The sequence below is a fragment of the Lithobates pipiens genome, unplaced genomic scaffold (assembly GCF_037356315.1).
Source record: "Lithobates pipiens isolate NorthernLeopardFrog02 unplaced genomic scaffold, aLitPip1_a1.2 Scaffold_22, whole genome shotgun sequence".
NCBI lineage: Eukaryota > Metazoa > Chordata > Amphibia > Anura > Ranidae > Lithobates > Lithobates pipiens.
The window spans coordinates 312,573,012-312,593,805 of record NW_027507784.1 but is presented as its reverse complement, the minus strand read 5'-3'; the positions used below and the strand labels follow the sequence as shown (position 1 = coordinate 312,593,805).

Genomic DNA, 20,794 nt, shown 5'->3' with positions numbered 1-20,794 from the left:
GTGGGAAAGATGAAGTCATGGGGCAAATTGACCCCGCATGGAACGCTATTGCCCTTAGCGGAACTGGTGCAGAAGCTAGGACCAATACCAATGGCCGAATGGAGGTATCATCAATTGTTATATGTTTTCAATAAGATTAAAACCATGATAAGATCCTTGAATACGCTTACTATATTGAATCTAGATGTGTGAAGATGATTAGGAATGGCCACCTATTATCACAAATGCACACACTAGTGCTTGGGACCAAGAAAAACACAGTATTATACTACATGAGAGAATGGGAAAGCGAATTAAATCATAGCTTTATTTTAACCCAAATTAAAAACCTTGTTGAATCTACATACCATACATCTGCAAGTTGACAAATCCAGGAAATGTCATATACATTTTTGACTAGGTGGTACCGAACCTGGAAAACCCAGTAAGGAACATCGTAGCAGTGCTGAGCAGAGAGAGGAAGGATGGATCCCGCTATTGCTGAGCTTGGAAACAGCTGATCTTCTGCCGAGTAAGGGTGGTCATACATTATACAATTTTCTTCTATAGATTTCCTTTAGATTTACCAAAACCATATAATATGAGGTCAAATCTGAACACTTTCAGTTCGTGTGCAATCAGGCAGGCCCTTGTACTACACAGTTGAAGGTAAATCTAAAGGAAATAGAATAAGGAAATTGCATGGTGTATGGCCAGCTTCATGCTTCCTGTGTGTGCTCGTTTGCTCTATAATTTGAGATCCACCGTATCTGGTAAACGCCGTTATTCGCTTTAACCACTTTATGACGGGTGCATGGCGATGTACGTCCATTTTTTGAAGAGGGATATCTTGGTAACGGCAGCAGCTGCCGCCACAACCGAGAAATCCATCTCTTCAGGCGCCAGTCATGTGTACGATAATGGTGGTCTCTGCGGCGGGTTTGCCACGAGACCACCGTTATCGGCGGCGGGAAAGGTGCCACCCCCCTCCCGCACCCTCCGCCGCTTACTGGAGCCGTCGGTAGCAGCGGAGGTGATTGGTTCCTTCACATTGCTGGGTATGGAGACAAGTGAGGGGAAGATAGCCCCCACTCGTCTCTACCATAGCAGGGCAGAAGCGACATCAAAACGTCATTACCTCTTAAAAAGCACATTTTTTTCAAATGACTTTTTTTTATTGCATTTAAGTCCAAACATGAGATCTGAGGACTTTTTGACGCCAGATCTCATATTTAAGAGGACCCGTCATGATTTTTTTTTTTTTTTTTTTTTTTTAAAAGGATGTTTACATTCCTTGTAATAGGAATAAAAATGATCCTTAAAAAAAAAAAAAAAAAAAAAAAAAAAAAAACACACAGACTGTGTAAAAATAAAGAAAACATTTTTTTTCCGTCCTGTCGAGCTCGCGCGCAGAAGCGAACACATATGTGAGTAGCGCCCATATATGAAAACGGTAGTCAAACCACTTGTGAGGTATCGCCGCGATCAGTGAGATGTAAACATATGAGATCATCTCTCATCGCCGGCTCTCCCTCCTCACACAGACAGTGTGTGAGGAGGGAGAGACCAACGGCTGCGTGAGTGAAAAAAAAAATAATTAAAATAAAGTGCCCACAGTACACGTCACTGCTACCTGTCCCCACTGCCAGTGTCAGCACCACATTTAAGTGCCACGTGTCATTGCTACATCAGTGTCATCAGTGCCACATGTCATTGCCCCGGGTGCTAAAGGGCCTTCAAAAGTTTAATAGGTAGTCAACAAGTTAGATGTGTAATTTTTGCTCCTAGAACACGTGACGTTGCTCCCTGCATGTTGGGACTCTCTATGTGGCCAGGCTGTGGAAAAAGTCCCACGCGTGATATCGTAATACTCGACACCCCATTTGTGTATACCACAAATGGTGTCATTTGTGGTATACACATGCCATGTGAGAGAAATAACCCATTACAATGACAATTTTGTTGGGGGAAAAAAAAAAAATCTTAATTTTGCAAAGAATTGTGGGAAAAAATTACATCAAAAAGCTCACAATGCCTCTTACTAAATACCTTGGAATATCACCTTTAAAAAAAAAAAAAAAAAAAAAAAGGGCCATTTATGGGGTATTTGTACTTTTCTGGCTAGTTCTGGTGACAAGAAATGAGATAGGGGGTGAGTACATCAGGTGTGATCAATTTTTTTATGATTTGCACCACAGCTTGTAGACTCTCCAACTTTCACAAAGACCAAATATCCACAAATTTGGGTTATTTTTACCAAAGATATGTAGCAGTATAAATTGTGGCCAAAGTTTATGAAAAAAAATAAAAATAATAATTTGCAAAATTTTATTTACAGAAACTTAGAAAAATGTTTTTTGTTTTTTTTTTCAAAATTTTCTGTCTTTTTTCATTTATAGCGCAAAAAATAAAAAACCCCAGAGGTGATCAAATAACACTAAAAGAAAGCTCTATTTATATGGAAAAAAAAATAGACAAAAAAAAAAAAAGTTAACTGCTTAGGTTAATGAAGACAGAAAAACCCAATACCTGAACAGAATACCTGGAAAAAGTAGGAGCAATTAAAAAGTAATTTTAACTTCTTACATTTCCTTTATAATCTCATAGCATTATAAACACTCACCTGGCATTCATTTCGACAACATTGTACCCAGCATGCCTTGCTATAACATGAGCCAGGGTCGTTTTCCCGAGACCAGGGGGACCAGTAAGCAATGCAACCTTGGAAGAAATGTATTGAATATTTAAGAAACTAAACAATATACATTAGATATCAATATAAGCCTGCATTAGTAGCCTCTCTCAGAACACAAAGTCACAGTGGGGGAGATCGATGCACTAACATCGCTTGAGTTAGGTCTGTCAGATTTTATTCTGGCGACCCAGATCTCATATCTGCATTGTTGGTACACTGCCAGCATACAAGCCCCAATGAAGGGGGAGTTCTTTTTATATATTTTATTTTCATGAAATGAAGCAAGGCCTTACATAACATGGAGATAGACAGTAGTTCCGTATATTGGAATTATCACCTGCATCGATCTGACACTGGTACATTTCAGAAGTCTGACTTATAAATAGAAACATTGTTACAACTGTAGATGAACGCAGACAGACAGTGTTCCCGTTCTATTAACTACTTATAATAGGAATAAAAAACAAAAATGCTAGTAGGCAAAGATTGAACGCAAGGTAGTCAGTCCTCTCACACAAGAGGAGATCCTTCGGTAGCTCCCTCTTAGGTAGGTGCTGGAAGAGAGTTTAGTTTTTGGGTCTTTCTGTTTACCAGGAAGGCTGCCAGGTAAAGTTAGATGCTCTCTGCCTACCAACGATCCATTGGTAGGGTCTGCTCATGGTGCTCAGATGCTGCTTATGTTGTCTAAATGTTTCACACTGGTCCAATAGGACGGGGCTTATTGGACAGTGGATGAGGAAACCTGACAAGTGAGAGCACAGGCATAGTTACAGCCATTGCCCCTGGCAGAGGAAAGTGCCTTAGTGCTTGCTGAGTGACTGTATATATGCCAAGGGCACATGTGCTCAGGGTCTTTGGCTGGAGAGCGGGGTCCCAAAGGGAGGGTGTGGCTGCCCCTCCTCTGTACAGGCTGACGCGCGGCCTCAGGTGGTTGACCCGAGGGCCTGAATCCGAGTAAAGCTGCAACCCAGATGTCCTGCAGAGCCGACTAGAAGGGAGATACGCCAGGAAGGATCTGTTTCTGCCTGCTGTAAGTACAGATCTGTGTCATGGGGCCTGTCCTGCGAGGGCCATCCCTTCAGCTAGTAGATTCAGTGGACGGGTGTCAGCCAAAGGGGATGCAAGTGAGTGTCCTGAAGATAAAACTGTTTTATCAAGTCTGCTGCCAGAGCAATTTAGTATTTAGTACATTTAGTATTTTTGACTTGTCCTGAAAGTGGGGGGGTAAAGAAGGAGGATGTATTCAGATGAAAGAGAAAAGAAAAGAACAGAGGCAGATCGTAGAGTAAGGGGCAGAAAAGGGAAACCGAAAAGAAAAAAGAAAACCAAACTGCGGCTGGGGTTAAGTAAACAAGGGCTCCTCATGATGTCAGTAGCTTATGCCTTCTATGTAAACATTGGACTCTAATATCAGGCCTCGGGGGCAGGGAGAGTAGAAACATAATAAGCAGATAGCTAAAGGTATGCCAATAAAACCACTTACAGTGAAAGATCTCCTCCCTTCTTTTAATTGTACCTGTAAGATCTTCCATTCTTTTAAAGGGTAAGTTCAGTTTTGGAACATGTTACATGTTCAACCTATTCTTAGGGTGGAATGTGTTCCGGCATCTGCAGCCTCCCCCTCCCCCCATGACAGCGGGCTGGGGAACTTTGCCCCACACCCACTGTCACTATTTGAAAGCAGCACGGCCATGTCATTAATTCAGTTTCCCGGTGAATGAATGCCTACAAGAACCTCCAGCCATTGGGGCTGACTGTTTGTACTTTTCAATGAGCTGCTAGGAAGCTGGTAAGCATCCTCATAGTCCACCAATTTTCCTGCTCTTAGGTAACTCTGCCTGCCTGTTGGAGCAGATGGCTATGCTGAGAGTCTGCAGGAGCTGAACATTGAACCCCTGATCTGCTGCTCATGAGTGCAATACTCTGCAGGCTCCTTAGAAAAATAAATGCAAAAAAGTGTGCATTTTTTTTTTTTTAAAGTGAACATATCCTTTAATGTTATTGATCCAAGCAAACCACTGAGACACAGTGTTGGGGAAGGGGGAATTTTTAAGCCCCTGAAATGTGTTGAATCTTTGCAATAACTCAATGGAGTTATTATCAAGTACCCTAAACTGGGCCATGTTTTGGGAACTTCCCTTAGATAAAATAGCTCTCATCAATACCATGTCATTGATTTAAAGCAGCTGTGCGAAGTAAAGGAAAACCTGAAAACATGGCCCGTTAGGGGTACTTGAGGACTGAGGTTGAGAACCACCGCCATACAGGATAGCTACAGAATCTGGCAAGATTCTCAAGAGACCACCTTACTTTCAAATCAGATGCATAGATTGCTAAAGACAACGCTTCATTCATTCATTCAATTACCTTGTATTTAGGCCTATTGTGCTGATCTAGCTCTGCCTCCAGAATCTCCTCTGTGATCTGGGCTTTGGTCTTCCACTTGCCCTGCGGCTCCTTCTGTGTTCTGAAGTTTGGTTTTTGCTCAGTGCTTGGTTTGGGCTTTTTCACAGCTTTCTCCTTTCCAAACACCACCGTATCCCAGAGTTTCAGCCATTTCAATAGGCAGCGATTCGTAAACTGAGCCAAGAGGGGGGGGGGGGGGGGGGGAATGTAGACCAATTATAGAGCACAAAACAACAGTCAATACATATAAGTAACACATATAGTAACTACATACAGTTATCCTTTAGGCTGGGTTCACACCGCTGCGGGTGGGAGACTCGGATGTGATTCGCAACGCACTGCAGTGCAAATCACATCCGATCTCTGTAGTGATGCGAGTTCAGCCATACAGATAGTATGGCTGAATTCGCATCGCACCCGCCGCAAACTCGCACGGGACCCTTTTTTTGGTCCGCAGCAGAATCGGATCGCGTGGGTGTTCACACCATGCGATCCGATTCCTGTCCGAGTTTGCAGATCGCACTGCGATATGCAGACTGATCTGGGGGTGTCATTAACATTTCACTGACACTCCCAGCAGTCCGCATAGGGCAGTGTGAACTGCCGGCGGGAGGCATGCGATGCGGGAAAACCCTGCGGATTCGCGGCGTTCCCGCATCGCTACGGTGTGAACCCAGCCTTAAAGAGGAAGTAAACTTCCTCTGCAGACTTTTACCTATAGGTAAGCCTATAATGCTTACCTATAAGTAGTGAAAATATCTCCTAAACCTGTACAGTTTTGGAGATATTTCCAGTGCATGCAAGCCAATGACATCACTGGCGCATGTGCTTTGAAAGAACAGCCCACAGGTGCCGTTCCTTCCAAACTGGTGCCGTGAACGAAGGCTCCCGAGTGCATGCATGGAATTGACGTCATCATGGCTCCGGCCAATCACAGCAACAAAGCCCACGGACCCGGAAGAAGCACCGGGAAAGATTCCGGCCATGACAGCAGTGTACCGGGCCCGCTGCAACTGCTTTGTTCTAAGGTAGGCATTTCATAATGAGCTAGTATTTGATGAATACTAGCTCATTATGCCTTTGTCTTGGTGGGTCTTTTTTGGGGGGATTTTTTTGAGGTGGTTTACAACCTCTTTAAGGCTTGCGAGGATGGATAAAATGATCAGAATGTCAGAATAGCTGAAATATTTACCTTTCTTAAAGAAAAACACTGCATTCAGCTGCCTCCAACACTGGCCACGAGAGAAGGTCTAGAGCTGTTCCTTTAGTTGTTTATTCAGATTAAATTATGATGCTTCCACACAGCGGGGAAATTGCTGGCTTCCTGTGCAGGTAAGTGCAACATAATGGGCTAGTATGCAATGCATACTAGCCCATTATGCTTTTACTTTGCAGGGGGGAAAGAGGAAGTAAAATCCATCAGGATTTACTTCTTTAAATGACTTCAGTTCACCGGGGAAGAAATTCCATGGCATTTAAAATCTGTGTAATTCAAGCACCATAACCCCCATTACTACATTTTTATACCTATGCTCATTTATGTTTACTAGTGCATTTAGGCAACTCAGACCATAAAAACTACAGTATAAAACTTTGTGCGTTTTTTTTTTTTTTTTTTTTTTTAAATTGTAAACTTTAAATTACTTAGAATTATGAATCCCAGAGCAAAAAGATATATACAGTTGAAATATATACACGTTTTAACGTTTACGTCACCGCGGCTATCCTGTAAAATGACATTTTCTACACGGCGAGGCAGGTGATGCATTTAGTTCTATGAACTCCGGGATAGGTACAGTGAGGGGAAAGTAGTATTTGACCCCCTGCCGATTTTGTACATTTGCCCGAAAAATAAATAATCTATAATTTTAATGGTAGGTCTATTTTAACAGGGAGACGGGACAAAAATATCCAGAAAAACGCATTTCAATAAAGTTATAAATCAATTTGCATTTTAATGAGTGAAATAAGTATTTGATCCCCTATCAGCAAGATTTCTGGCTCCCAGGTGTCTTCTATACAGGTAATGAGCTGAGATTAGGAGCACTCTCTTAAAGGGAGTGCTCCTAATCTGAGCGTGTTACCTGTATAAGAGACACCTGGCCACAGAGGCAATCAGATTCCAATCTCTCCACCATGGCCAAGACCAAAGAGCTCTCCAAGGATGCCAGGGACAAGACCATCGCCAAGCAGCTTGGTGAGAGGATGACAACAGTTGGAGGTTCTACAGGGTCCCCTCCCGAAGATTTCCCTCCGATGCACAGACTATTTACAGCAATGCAATGATGCAAAGAGGATTTCTCTTATTTAAGGGCTATGGACGAATATATTTAAAATTATTCCCCCCCCCAAAGTTCAGCTTTAAAAAGCAGATTTCCATGTTTGCTGTCACTTTAGTTCATTTGGACCAAGCTGGTCCAAACAAACTATTTCCTTCACTAGCTGCTGCAGTGTCTCCTAAAGCGGTAGTAAAGTCAATTTTTTTTACTTTTACCTACAGGTAAGCCTATAATAAGGCTTAGCTGTAGTTAAAAAGAATACCCCCTAAATATGTACGGTTTAGGAGATATTCCCCCTGCAACGAGCCGCTGACTTCAGCAGAACATGCACTCCGGGGATTCTCAGCTGAAAGCCTGCTTGTTGGGAAAAAGACTCCCGCACGCACACGCGGGAGTGACATTGTGGCTCCAGCCACTCACAGCGTCGGAGCCACGATACCCAGAAGACACGCCGAGGGAAAATGTCAGCCCCCTCTGTGTGGAACGGGTGAGATACCAGCGCCTCGTTCTAAGGTAGGTATTTCATAATGAGCTAGTATGCGGTGCATACTAGCTCATTATGCCTTTTCCCTTACAGGTGTAGAAAAAAAAAAAAAAAAGAAAGAGAAGGTCATCGGGTTTAAGCACTGTATAAATAGCTTGTAGCTTCAGCTACATACAGTGTAGTACTGGGTTCCATCTGTGAGATACGATTACCCACACCCAGAACAATGCAGAGTCAATCTGAACGGCACTCATTTGCCTATGAATGCCTATGAATGGCTGAGCACCGCTCAGACCGACTCTGCATTGTTCTTGGTGTGAGACGGGAAGTCAGCACTGTGTACTGTATGTAGCTGAAACTACATGTAGTATTCTACAGCATTTAGGGACAATGCTGCAGATAGTGAAGGAAATAGTTATTTTGGCCAAACTTGCTTTAAACTATTTAAACTGACAGGAAACATGGAACTTAGCTTGAAGCAATACATCTTCCTAGTTTAGCTACTCAGCTTTCTGTGTCAATTCATTGCCTCCTCATTGGACAGCGATCAGCATCATCACCCATGTCCAGGGTGCTGACTAAGGAAGCAATCATGGTAAATAAGGAAGTAGCAGTAGTATCTTAGTGACTTGTAAAGGCATGGCCATCTTCAAAAAAAATGCTGGCAAAAGTTGCAAAGACTTAGAGGTAAAACAGTAAACTTAAATTTTTTTAAACAATATAGGTTTATGGTAGCTGTTTGCCTAGAGCCCCCCATTAAATTTGAGATGTCACACTTATTACTGGTGACTACTAAAAATAAAATATGTTGTTTAAGGTCATAAATGTACATTATAGTATGATGTCCAAACGGTCTTAGATTTTGATCTACCTTTTTCAATACAATTTAAAGGAAATAAACTTTATTCTGAATCGGACATGATAAAAAGCTTACATCATCGCTGAGAAGTTCAGTGTAGCACCTTGGGGTATATTTGTCCACCCAGAGGTTATTTTCTGACACCTGATCCTCCTCTTCACCTTCGCAGAGCTCCAAAGCTTCACTTTCCATCTCATCAAGTTCCTTCATTTGACTTAAGAAACACAGCAGGTTACATCATCAATTGTAAACATACTGATATGACCATTGCGGTCAGCTTTCTTTTAAATAAGCTAATAGACTAAAAATACACAAGGTGTATCCAAAAAAATAAATAAAGAATAAAAATATCTAAAATGCTTTCATTTTTGGTGCAGTATGACATGATTCAGTTCCCTCCAGCGCATGTTTTAAAGCTATCCAAAAATGTCGCCGGGCCATCTCTTGTCATTTCCAGGAAAAAAAAATAAAAAAATAAAAAATAAAAAAAACTATGGCTTAAAGTTTTATCCCCCCCCCCCGCCATTTTGTCCCCAAGTGCAACAGGAACTTGGAAGACTTCCCACCTCTTAATCTCCAACATAAATACAGAGCAGGTGTACAAGAAGTTTAGGGGAAAAAAAAAAAAAATCAACTCTCCATTTTATTGACTTTATTGGATCAGTTGTGGACTTTGAAGAACTGCTCCAGAGTGCCTGCAGCTAGAGAAGCTGGGTTTGATTCAATGGAGAACCAAACTTCTCCAGCCAAGGAAGCTGCCATCTTTGATCTGCAAATGCCATGGTGCTGTACATTTGACAAGCTATCAAATAGCTGGTGTCATTGTTGGTAAGCAGTAGGTCTAGCAATGCTTTGTTGGTGCATTTACCATCTGACCCATGAAATTGTAATGCAAGACATTTAAGGAATGAGCGTGGTTCCTTCCACCCAGTCTATGTCTGGATAAATTCCCCCATTATGACACTTGCCTTCCTTGCCGCCATTCCAAACTGTGATAAGAGGCTCCACCTCCCCTCCTCCCTCTGGTTAGGGGGCCTATAGCATACTCCCAGTATTTACTTTCCCCTTGGTTTGCTCCCTTTGTAGCTCCACCTATAAGGATACCACCTCCTCCCTTGCTCCATTAATTATGTCATCCCTCACATTCACTTGTACATCATTTTTGATATACAGGCATACCCCGCCCCCGTTTTGTACCCTATCTCTGCGATATAGGGACTACCCTTGAATGGTTGCCAGCCAATCATGAGAGCTGTTGAACCAAGTCTCTGAAATTCCCACAAAAATCAAAATCCTCCTCGTACAACAGTAGCTCTAGTTCTCCCATCATCCAGACTCCTGCCATTTGTGAACATGCCATGCAGTTTAATCCGGACGCATGCTATCTCCTTATTGGGTGTTCTGAGGTTGCAAATAGGACTCAACTGACCACTAATTCCCCTAATACTACCCCCTGGAATTTGTTCTGTGATGCCCCTCTCTAGCTCTGGACCATCCCCCAGTCACCTAGTTTAAAAGGCTAACTTTTCGGCCTCAACAATAAAAGCACACGGGTATTGATGGGTTTATTTCAGCTTTAAAGCTAAGGTACCCATTTGTTAAAATGGAACTTCATTCAGAAATTTAAGTCCTGCTAGATCACTTCAGACTGGCCCCTTTTGCAGGTATAGCCATGTGATACATTAAAAATAAGTGACTATACTGTTTAAAATCCAGTAATACACAGTCTCGCCTTGCTCTGCACATACTCAGTTGCTCTCCATTTTTAGACACTTACAATTTTGTTGACGTTCGATCAGCTAACAGCCTTCAAGCGGAATTAAACCCTCCTATACTTTATAGCAAAGGAAGCTGCTTCTGTTTGATCTGCAACTGCCATGGTGCTACACATGTGATAAGTTACGACCCCAGCCATTTGATGGTTTGACAGGTTGGTTGCGCGTGTACGCGTGTACGCGTACACACACACACACACACACACACACACACACACACACACACACACACACACGAAAATGTGACAGTTTACATTTTCAACATTCCAGGAATGTAACTTTTTTGAAACCGGTAAAAATCGATGGGTTTAGTTCTGATTTATGATTTACTGCTGGGGCTCTGGGCTTTAGAAAAATTTGCAGCCAAATAACTGAATGTCCACAGCCTGGTCACAGTTCCACTTATTCACTCACCTGTTCAACAACTCTGTGAGCCGCTGAGACTCTTCCAACACCTGCCGTCGACGCTAGAAGACAGAATTTTTGTATATATTAAAAAGGGAATCATGGATGAAGTGCACAACTAAAGGAGAGAAACAATTACAGTTCACCAGCACTAAACTGCTACCAATATAGGAACAGGTGTGATGCCTACAGAAGGGGGTGTAGCCATTGCCCTAGGTTCTTATAAAAACAGAGTTATAGGGGTTGAGTTACTAAAGGCAAATCCACTCTGCACTGCAAAACGAGGGGGAAAGGGTAAGGTCTGAAAAACGAGGGGGGAAGGGGGAAGGTCTGAAAAACGAGGGGGGAAGGGGGAAGGTCTGAAAAACGAGGGGGGAAGGGGGAAGGTCTGAAAAACGAGGGGGGAAGGGGGAAGGTCTGAAAAACGAGGGGGGAAGGGGGAAGGTCTGAAAAACGAGGGGGAAGGGGGAAGGTCTGAAAAACGAGGGGGAAGGGGGAAGGTCTGAAAAACGAGGGGGAAGGGGGAAGGTCTGAAAAACGAGGGGGAAGGGGGAAGGTCTGAAAAACGAGGGGGAAGGGGAAGGTCTGAAAAAAGATGGGAAGGTCTGCTGATTTTATCATCCAATCACGTGCAAGCAAAAATGCTGTTTTTTTTTTTTTTTATTTGTTTTCCTTGCATGTCCCGCTCAGGTCTACAGCGACTGCACTTCCAAGTCCACTTGCAGTGCACAGTGGATTTGCCTTTAGCAAATAAACCCCATAATGTATTTTGAAAAGTGTCACGTTCAACCTTTTACAGAATGACTTCTTGTTTGCTTGGTTCTATGGCAGTACAGAAAGGGTCGGCTGTAGGAACGAGTGGTGAAAGGTTCAACTGTGATTCATCATAAAAAGTTTAAGTGCAATTCCATGCCGAAACCATTTACATTTTTTGAATAGAGTAGGGAAGGGTTAGAGCTCCTTGTGTTGTGATCTGAAAGAAGTGATGAAAAATCTTTCCAATGTGCACAAGGAGAGAAAAAAAAAAAAAAAAAATCTTTAGTAGCACCATAAAAGGAAAGAAGAAAAAATAAATAAAAAAAGGGGGGGGGGGGGGGGGGGGGGCAAAGGTCAGAACTTCTAGCAGGTTATTTTTGTATGTACCCTCATGTCCGGGTGACATCTGAAAGCTCCCCCCCCCCTCCTCATCTAACACAGGCGGCACAGAAAATTAGGGAAAATGCCCCTAAATGGAATTAGAGAGAAATGGAAAATATGACAGAAATGTGGTCGTCCTTCACTATGCAAAACAAAAAAAAAAAAAAAAAAAAAAAAAAAAGGAAAAAAGGAGTAAGGACCAATTCAGACTATGTGCAGCGAGAGACATTTTACCGCATGGCAAAAACGTACCACAGGTACACACAAGAAATGGTTTCCCATGTGTCCCATTTGCGCTGCACTGCAGCGCGTTGCAATAAAATGGACATGCTGCATTTTATCACAGTGCACTGGCCTGAATTGCACTGCACTGTCAGACATTGCAGTGAAGTGCACATTTTATACAAATCAAATAAAGCTCATAAAAAATAAATAAAAGGAAAAAGCCGTGTGATGCACTAATCACTCATGCGCTCAGCGATTTAGGGGGATAAACAGTGTGAATTGCCCTTAGGCTCTCTGCCAAAAACAACTAAATTCCCCCCCAAAAAAATTATAATTATTTGCTGAAATAGCGAGTGGATCACAATTTTATTTTTGAAGTGCAAACATTCTCCCCCTCCCTATATGAGGGTGCACTAATCCCATGATCAACTTGACCAGTTGTGCCAACAATGCGGAGGTCACATGGATGTGGTCTATCAGCACAGCATCCTCACCCCGCTGAAGAAGCATCCAGGAAGGCTGATAATTCAGCTAATTGCAAGGAAATGATTTAGCTTTGTTAGCTTGCAATAGTATTTTCTATGACTAGCAGGATCTTTGGCAAAGAATGATTGTAAAACAATCTCTGAAAATTAGTAGATTTGGCGAACTATATACAATACAGCATGATGGATGGTAGACAAGCAATCTTAAAAAGTGGACGAAGATGCATATGCAAGCCTAACAATAGGTGGAGATTGTGAATATAATAGGTAGATTTAACAACCCATTATACAACATCTTACATAGCGATGGAGAAATGTTTTTTTTTTGTTCCATAAATTTTATTGTGTATCAGAACAGCATACATGATATAAAGTAGTAACATTAGAACAGATTTGGTTTCAAACCATATAGTATTACACAACTTTAGTGAGATGTGCCTAATATAATCAAAAAAAGAGATTGTGTAATATATATATACTATATAAGAACTATATAATATTCATATGTTAAAGTTATACTTTGAGATATGCTGATAAGTTCCTCTATTTTGTCAATGTGTTTGAAACCATTCTTTTTTTTGAAGGCATATATTTTGACCGCCAATGGTACGGTATACACTGTCTTGCGGCATAAACATTAGATAAAGATTTGAGGTATCGTGTCTTACATATTTTAGTACGGTGCAAGAGGAATTGGGCCGGAATAGTTAAAATTTTCGGACGTGACTGAACCAACTGTGTCGACCATTTCCCAGAATGTTTGGATTATAGGACACAACCACCATATATGAACCATTGAACCCTCTTCATTTCCACATCTCCAACATCTATTAAAGACTTTGGGATAGAATTTGATTAGCAGGGTGTGTGTTCTGTACCAACGTGTAATGATTTAATAACTGCATTCTTGAGTTGCTACATTAAGAGACCCTTTGTGGGCATACATGAAAATGGTTTCCCATTCTGTTAAGGTCATTTGGGTATTGAGGTCTCGTTCCCATGCTTGACATGACGTACTGGTGAAGTCATTTAATCCCCCAATATACAAGATAGAGATGGTATGTCTTTGTGGAGTTTTTTGGGAACAAATATTTTCTAGAGTAGTTAGAGGTCTTGTCCATGTGTGAGCTTCCTCATGTTTGGTCAAGTAGTGTTCGATTTGTATAGAATTCCATTGTGATATGACTTTTGGGGTAATTTCTCTATTAATATCATCTCTTGATTTGTGAGTGTTCCCTCTAAAGAAGTGCTTAGTCAGAATGTCTTTATGGGGCCAGTCTCTGAGAAAGTTTTGTTCTAGAGCTGGGGGAAAATCTGGGTTGCCTTTCAGCGGAGTCAGGAGGACCCAACCAGGGTGTTGGATTGCTGGTTTGAGACTTTACAAAAATGTCTAAAGTGGGACCTATTAGAGGGTGGGATTTAGGCGCCGATGAATGATGTTTTGGATGTAACCAAGTAAGGGTTTTTAAGGGTTGTGGAATTTGTATGTGTTCTATGGAAACCCAATCTTTAACCAGTTGGTGTATATTCCAATTCACTATTCTAGCTAAGTGAGAGGCCTGGTAATATTTTTGTAAGTCAGGAAGGGCAATTCCTCCTTTACATTTTGGCAAGTCTAGACAAGTATGTTTGATTCTGGGAGGCTTGCCTCTCCATATGAAGGTTGAGCAGGCGTGACGAAACAATGTAAAAAATTAAATTATAGAATGCATTAAGGTGGAAAAAACACAAAAATTACAACCCCTTTAAAGTCCCCTCCGAGAATGAGGATGCCTGTGGAGAATGAAGTTAGCAAGTCTCCTATTTGACGGAAGAATGCAACTTGTTTAGTGTTGGGTGCATAGATATTAGCAATCGTGATGGGGTGGGGGTCAATCTTTCCTTTAACGAATATATATCTTTCAAATGGATAATACATGGAATCTATGAGCTGGAAAGGCATTCGTTTGGAAGTTAGTATAGTTACACCTTTGGTTTTTGAGTCTGGATTTGTGGTGCGGTATGCAGATGGAAATCCATCGTCTGATTTTCGGAATTTTGTCAGATTTGAAATGCGTTTCCTGGATGCATACAATATTTGCCTTCATATTAATAAATTCTTTGAGAAACTTTGATTTTTTTTTTTCAGGGATGTTCAATCCCTTTGCATTGATGGAAACTAGTTTCATCAATAATGAAGAGATTTGGGATTTTTGATTGGACATGGTGCTTGTGTATAGTATTGGAATATTGAGGCTTAAATAGGAGGAGGAGGAGGGTTGTGGTTGGCAAAAAAATTTTTTTTAAATATAAAAAAAAAAAAAATTATATATATATATATATATATATATATATATATATATATATATATATATATACACACACACACACATATTATATATATATATATATATATATATATATATATATATATATATATATATATATATATATATATATATATATATACATATACATATACATACACATACACACACACACACACACACACACACACACACACACACCGGAAGTAGACTTAGACTTGCTATTCTACCTTATGTGTTAGAGTGTAAAATGTTCTCTCTAGTAGGGAGGTCAGGAGAAAAGCAATGAAAATTGGCTAGAGATGAAAGATACAGAATGTTCAGAGTTATAAAAGGATCTCCCTCTGGGGGAATGTGTTCTAGAAGCTCAACTGTAATAATGAGTCCTGCCACCGGGGGGCAGTATATTACTGATAAAATAAGCGATTGTAGGGATAGGAATGAATGAAAAAATAAATAAATAATACATTTATATATATATATATATATATATTTTTTTTTCATATAAAATTTTGGGAAAAGGGTTACCCCAGATTGAGTGTTCAGATTAGGTCAATGCAATATATATGGGATATTATTAATTTGCAGGCATGGATTATGCAGTCTTTTTATAGACCATACTTATCCAAGGTAGATTCTCAGAGTCCCTTTTATAGTAATTCTATATAAACTTAGATTAAATTTAGTAACTTCAATTTAGTTAAACTTTGTCCTTTATGAAAAATTTAATCCCCCATTAGTACAGGTAAACATGTTAAATTTTGTTTGTATAAACAATTAGAAAGAAACCATCTCTCTCTATTAAAAAAAAAAAAAAAAATTATATATAAAAAATTTTTTTGATTGGTACTCACCTCTCCGCTGGATTCTGGGTCTTCAGGGAGTTCCATCAGAGATCCGGTGACATCGACGTCACTTGACTCCTCCCAACTTCCCTAAGTGCCTCCATCTGCTAACGAAGGGAAGGGGGGGGGGGGGGGGGGGGGGAGTCCGATGACGTTGAAGTTCTGATTGAACGTAATGCGTATGGGGGAGGAGCTACGCATGACATCACCCGCTGCTGCCCTACGGAACTAACACGATTGTCGGCTTTACATGCTGTGTTTTTATCATCTTTATGTGAGTAGTTTGTGTTTGAACAAAAAAATGAAATCTTAAACTTAAGCGGTGAGCACTTAGATCTTTTCTTTCTACCCATGACCTGGCATCCTTGCTGACATCTAAGGAGACGCGAGAGAAGTTTATGGTCCGTTTTAACCCTTTTGATACCCGCTTGCATGACTACTTGTTTGCACAGGGGTCCATGCCATAAAGGTGAGAGTGATTAGACTGGAGGTGGAGGGATTGTCACGCTACTGTGAAAAAAAAAATAATAATAAATGACTTACGTGAGTGCTACAGTTTGAATTTAAAACTTATTTGTGTGAACTGTGAAGTCAAGTCATGGATTGTGGAAACTAACTAGTGACGGGTGATTGTATATAGTGTATACCACATTTACCACTGACTAATGCAGAGTTGCAATGCAAGGAGATCAGCTAAAAGTAGTTGGATCTGTATGTGCGTTATATTAATCGAAAAAAAAAAAAAAAAAGATTAATCGAACACGAAAATTTTAATCAGTAACAGCCCTAATATATATTTATTAATAGGCCTCACATACGCCTTTATATGTCTGGCCTTAGTATAAACAAAGAAGAGCAATTCAGTGTTGTAAACGTATACCTATCTTGTGACTAGTATAGTTACTTCATCAATTCTGGGCATGGCATTATGTGAGATGAAGGATTTCAGAGCTAATGAAGAAAAAAAAAAAAAGAAAAAAAAAAAGACTCCTCGTATGTTGTGATTTGTAGGTTATACATATAGTAGCCACGAGTATCCTATGATCAAATACTACAAGCGCATAAGACTTATAGATATCCATACATCCCATCCCTTGTAAGGGCAGTATGCGCTTTGGGTATGAAAAGCGAGATGAAAAAAAAACAAAATAATAAATAAAATAAAAAACAGTTAATATAAAAACGGAGGCCGCTATCTGCGGAGTGGTATTGGTGAAATCGGTGTATATTTGAGAGTAGACAGTTCCATCGGAGACAGCTGTTAAGGTGTCAGTTTTTCAGTTATTGGATTAAAGGTGGTATATAAAGCTGTAGCTTTTGTCTTTAAAGTTATTCAAGTGTCCACCCGGTCAGCGTGATCCATATGATCCCTGCGGTGTGGAGGGGACAAACCGGGACTTCCTTGGCTTTCTCCTCTCCTATATATTTAGGCTGATGGTGATCTACAACGATCCCCGTGTCTTTGGGCTCTTTGTGTACCGTTTAGCAACTTCAATCCACGTGTCTTTGAGCAAAAATAAAAATAAAAATAAAAAAATAGATTGTTCGGGAACCTCTATGATAGGAATGTTTAGTGACCCCCAGAATGCTTGGGGGTCATCTGGTGTGCATAATAGGGCAGTATGGCCTCTCCATCTGTATGGAATGCCTCTGGTATGCAGTACATCTAGCAGCGGGCGCAATGCGCTGCGTTGCTGCAATGTTATATTTGAGGGGTCTTGGTATAAAATTTGATTTAGTTACCATTGAAAAAAAAATAAAAAATAATAAAAAAAAATAAATCAGTTTTTCTCCCTGGCCTTTCAGGATAGCTTATTTTAGAGAAAAGACTAAAACATATGATATCTCTAGTGCAGTGATGGTGAACCTTGGCACCCCAGATATTTTGGAACTACATTTCCCATGATGCTCATGCACTCTGCAGTGTAGTTAAGCATCATGGGAAATGTAGTTCCAAAACATCTGGGGTGCCAAGGTTCATCATCACTGCTCTAGGGGGATCATTTTTCATGTCCTATCTTGGGCTGAGGGCTCTGTGCACGCTCTCAATCTATGGGAGAGTCTGGTGTCCTGTCTAGTAGGTCATTAAAGATGGCTGACGATTCTGATTGGTGGGCTCTGGGACTCCTTTTAACCACTTTCAGACCGGACCATTTTGCTGGTAAATGACCAGAGGTCTTTTTACAATTTCGCACTGCGCTGCTTTAACTGGTAATTGCGCGGTCATGCAATGTTGTACCCAAACAAAATTTGCGTCCTTTTCTTCCCACAAATAGAGCTTTCTTTTGATGGTATTTGATTGCCTCTGCGATTTTTATTTTTTGCGATATAAACGTAAAAAGACCGCAAATTTTGAAAAAAAATGATATTTTCTACTTTTTGTTATTAGAAAAATCCAATAAACTCAATTTTAGTCATACATTTAGGCCAAAATGTATTCAGCCACATGTCTTTGGTAAAAAAAAAGTAAATAATTGTATATTTATTGGTTTGCGCAAAAGTTGTCACATCTACAAACTAAGGTACGTTTTCTGGAATTTACGCAGCTTTTAGTTTACGACTGCCTATCTCATTTCTTGAGGTGCTAAAATGGCAGGGCAGTACAAAACCCCCCCAAATGACCCCATTTTGGAAAGTAGACACCCTAAGGAAATTGATAAGTGGCATGTTGAGCCCATTGAATATTGTATTTTTTTGCCTCAAGCGATTGAATAATGACAAAAAAAAATTTTTTTTTTTTTTTTTTTTTTTACACAAAGTTGTCACTAAATGATATATTGCTCACGCATGCCATGGGCATATGTGAAATGACACCCCAAAATAAATTCTGCTGCTTCTCCTGAGTACGGGGATACCACATATGTGGGACTTTTTGGGAGCCTAGCCGCGTACGGGGCCCCGAAAACCAAGCACCGCCTTCAGGCTTTCTAAGGGCGTAAATTTTTGATTTCACTTCTCACTACCTATTACAGTTTTGAAGGCCATAAAATGCCAAGATGGCACAAAATCCCCACAAATGACCCCATTTTAGAAAGTAGACACCCCAAGCTATTTGCTGAGAGGCATGTTGAGTCCATGGAATATTTTATATTTTGCCACAAGTTGCGGAAAAATTACAAACTTTAATTTTTTTTAATTTTTTTTTCACAAAGTTGTCACTAAATGATATTGCTCACGCATGCCATGGGCATATGTGAAATGACACCCCAAAATAAATTCTGCTGCTTCTCCTGAGTATGGGGATAGCACATATGTGGGACTTTTTGGGAGCCTAGCCGCGTACGGGGCCCCGAAAACCAAGCACCGCCTTCAGGCTTTCTAAGGGCGTTACAGTTTTGAAGGCCATAAAATGCCAAGATGGCACAAACCCCCCCCCCCCCAAATGACCCCATTTTGGAAGGTAGACACCCCTAAATTTAGGGGTACACTAGTGAGACTAGGTAATAAATGGCGGGTGCCCTGAAACTATAAAAAAATAACTAACCAACCAGCGTCACCTGTAACAGTTATATGGTGATCACTGGTGAAAGGGTTAACTAGGGGGCAATCAGGGGGCTTTATGCGGTAGTATATGGGGGTCCCTGGCGCTATAAAAAGCTGCGGCGAACCTAAATACCTACCTGCCTAACTAGCGTCATCTGTGACACTAATACAGCGATCAGAAAAATGATCGCTTATTAGGCTGGGTTCACACTGGAGCGATGTGGGAACGCCACGAATGCGCGGCGGGTTCCCGCATCGCATGCCTCCCGGTGGCAGTTCACACTGCCCTATGCGAACTGCTGGGAGGGTCAGTGAAATGTTAATGACACCCCCAGATCAGTTCGCATATCGCAGTGCGATCTGCAAACTCGGATCGCATGGTGTGAACACCCATGCGATACGATTCTGCTGCGGACCAAAAAAAGGGTCCCGTGCGAGTTTGCGGCGGGTGCGACACGAATTCAGCCATACTATCTGTATGGCTGAACTCGAATCGCACAGAGATCGGATGTGATTTGCACTGCAGTGCGGTGCGAATCACATTCGTTCTCATAAACCGCTGCAATGTGAACCCAGCCTTAGTGACACTGGCGACGGGGGGTGATCACGGGGTTAAACCTTTATTGGGGGGGTTAGGGGGGTACATTAGAACTAAAAGGGGCTAACCCTAACTGCCCTAACAGTTATTACAGTCACAAATGACACCAATGAAAAAAAAAAAAAAAAAAAAAAAAAAAAATGACATTGGTGTCACTGTGACTGGGGTGCAGGGGTAATTGGGGGGGTGATCGGGGGGGTGTGAGTGTGCCTGGCATGTTCTACTGTGTAGTGTCGTGTTGGTGCAACTCACCGATCCTCTCTCCTCGGTGTCGGAACGAAAAATACCAACACGGAGGAGAGATTACATCACTTCCTCTCCTGTGTTTACATTACAGGAGAGGAAGTGATGTCACGGAGCATTTTCATTCGTCGGGAGCGATCGCGAGGGGGTGGCCATGAATGAATGGCCGTCCCCTCGTCCGGGATCGCTCCCGAACGAATACCGACCGCCGCGGGCACCGGGCGGGGGCCCGATCGGGCCCCCGACCCGCGGGAAGGCAGGGACGTACATGTACGCCAATATGCCTGCCCGTGCCATTCTGTCGACGTACATCGTCGTGCGGCAGGTCGGGAAGTGGTTAAAGGATTGTTGAGATCCCCTAGGTGCCTGTGTAATTCTATTATATGTGACAGGTGCATGTCTGAGGATTTTTGTACTTGCCTGATGGCGTCTGTATGGCGTGCCGAGACCTGTTCCACTGACCCCATCCTGGTTGCAATAGACTGAATGTCAGTTTTGAGATCTGTGATCGCCGCAGCCAGTGTGGATTTAATGTCCATAGCAACCATTTGCAGAGGCGCTGAGGTTTTGTGCAGGATGCATTGCGCTGC

The 20,794-nt window shown here is 41.5% G+C and overlaps 1 protein-coding gene across 1 annotated transcript in view; it reads right to left on the bottom strand.

Annotated features, from left to right (window-relative positions):
- Positions 1–20,794, bottom strand: part of CHTF18 (chromosome transmission fidelity factor 18) — a 117,510-nt gene that overhangs the window by 81,781 nt on the left and 14,935 nt on the right. The window contains exons 6-9 of the mRNA XM_077449400.1: positions 10,892–10,944; positions 8,778–8,916; positions 5,042–5,254; positions 2,603–2,700 (exon numbers count right to left, since the gene is read on the bottom strand). Coding sequence (XP_077305526.1) covers positions 2,603–2,700; positions 5,042–5,254; positions 8,778–8,916; positions 10,892–10,944 — 503 coding nt within the window. The remainder of the gene's footprint in view (positions 1–2,602; positions 2,701–5,041; positions 5,255–8,777; positions 8,917–10,891; positions 10,945–20,794) is intronic.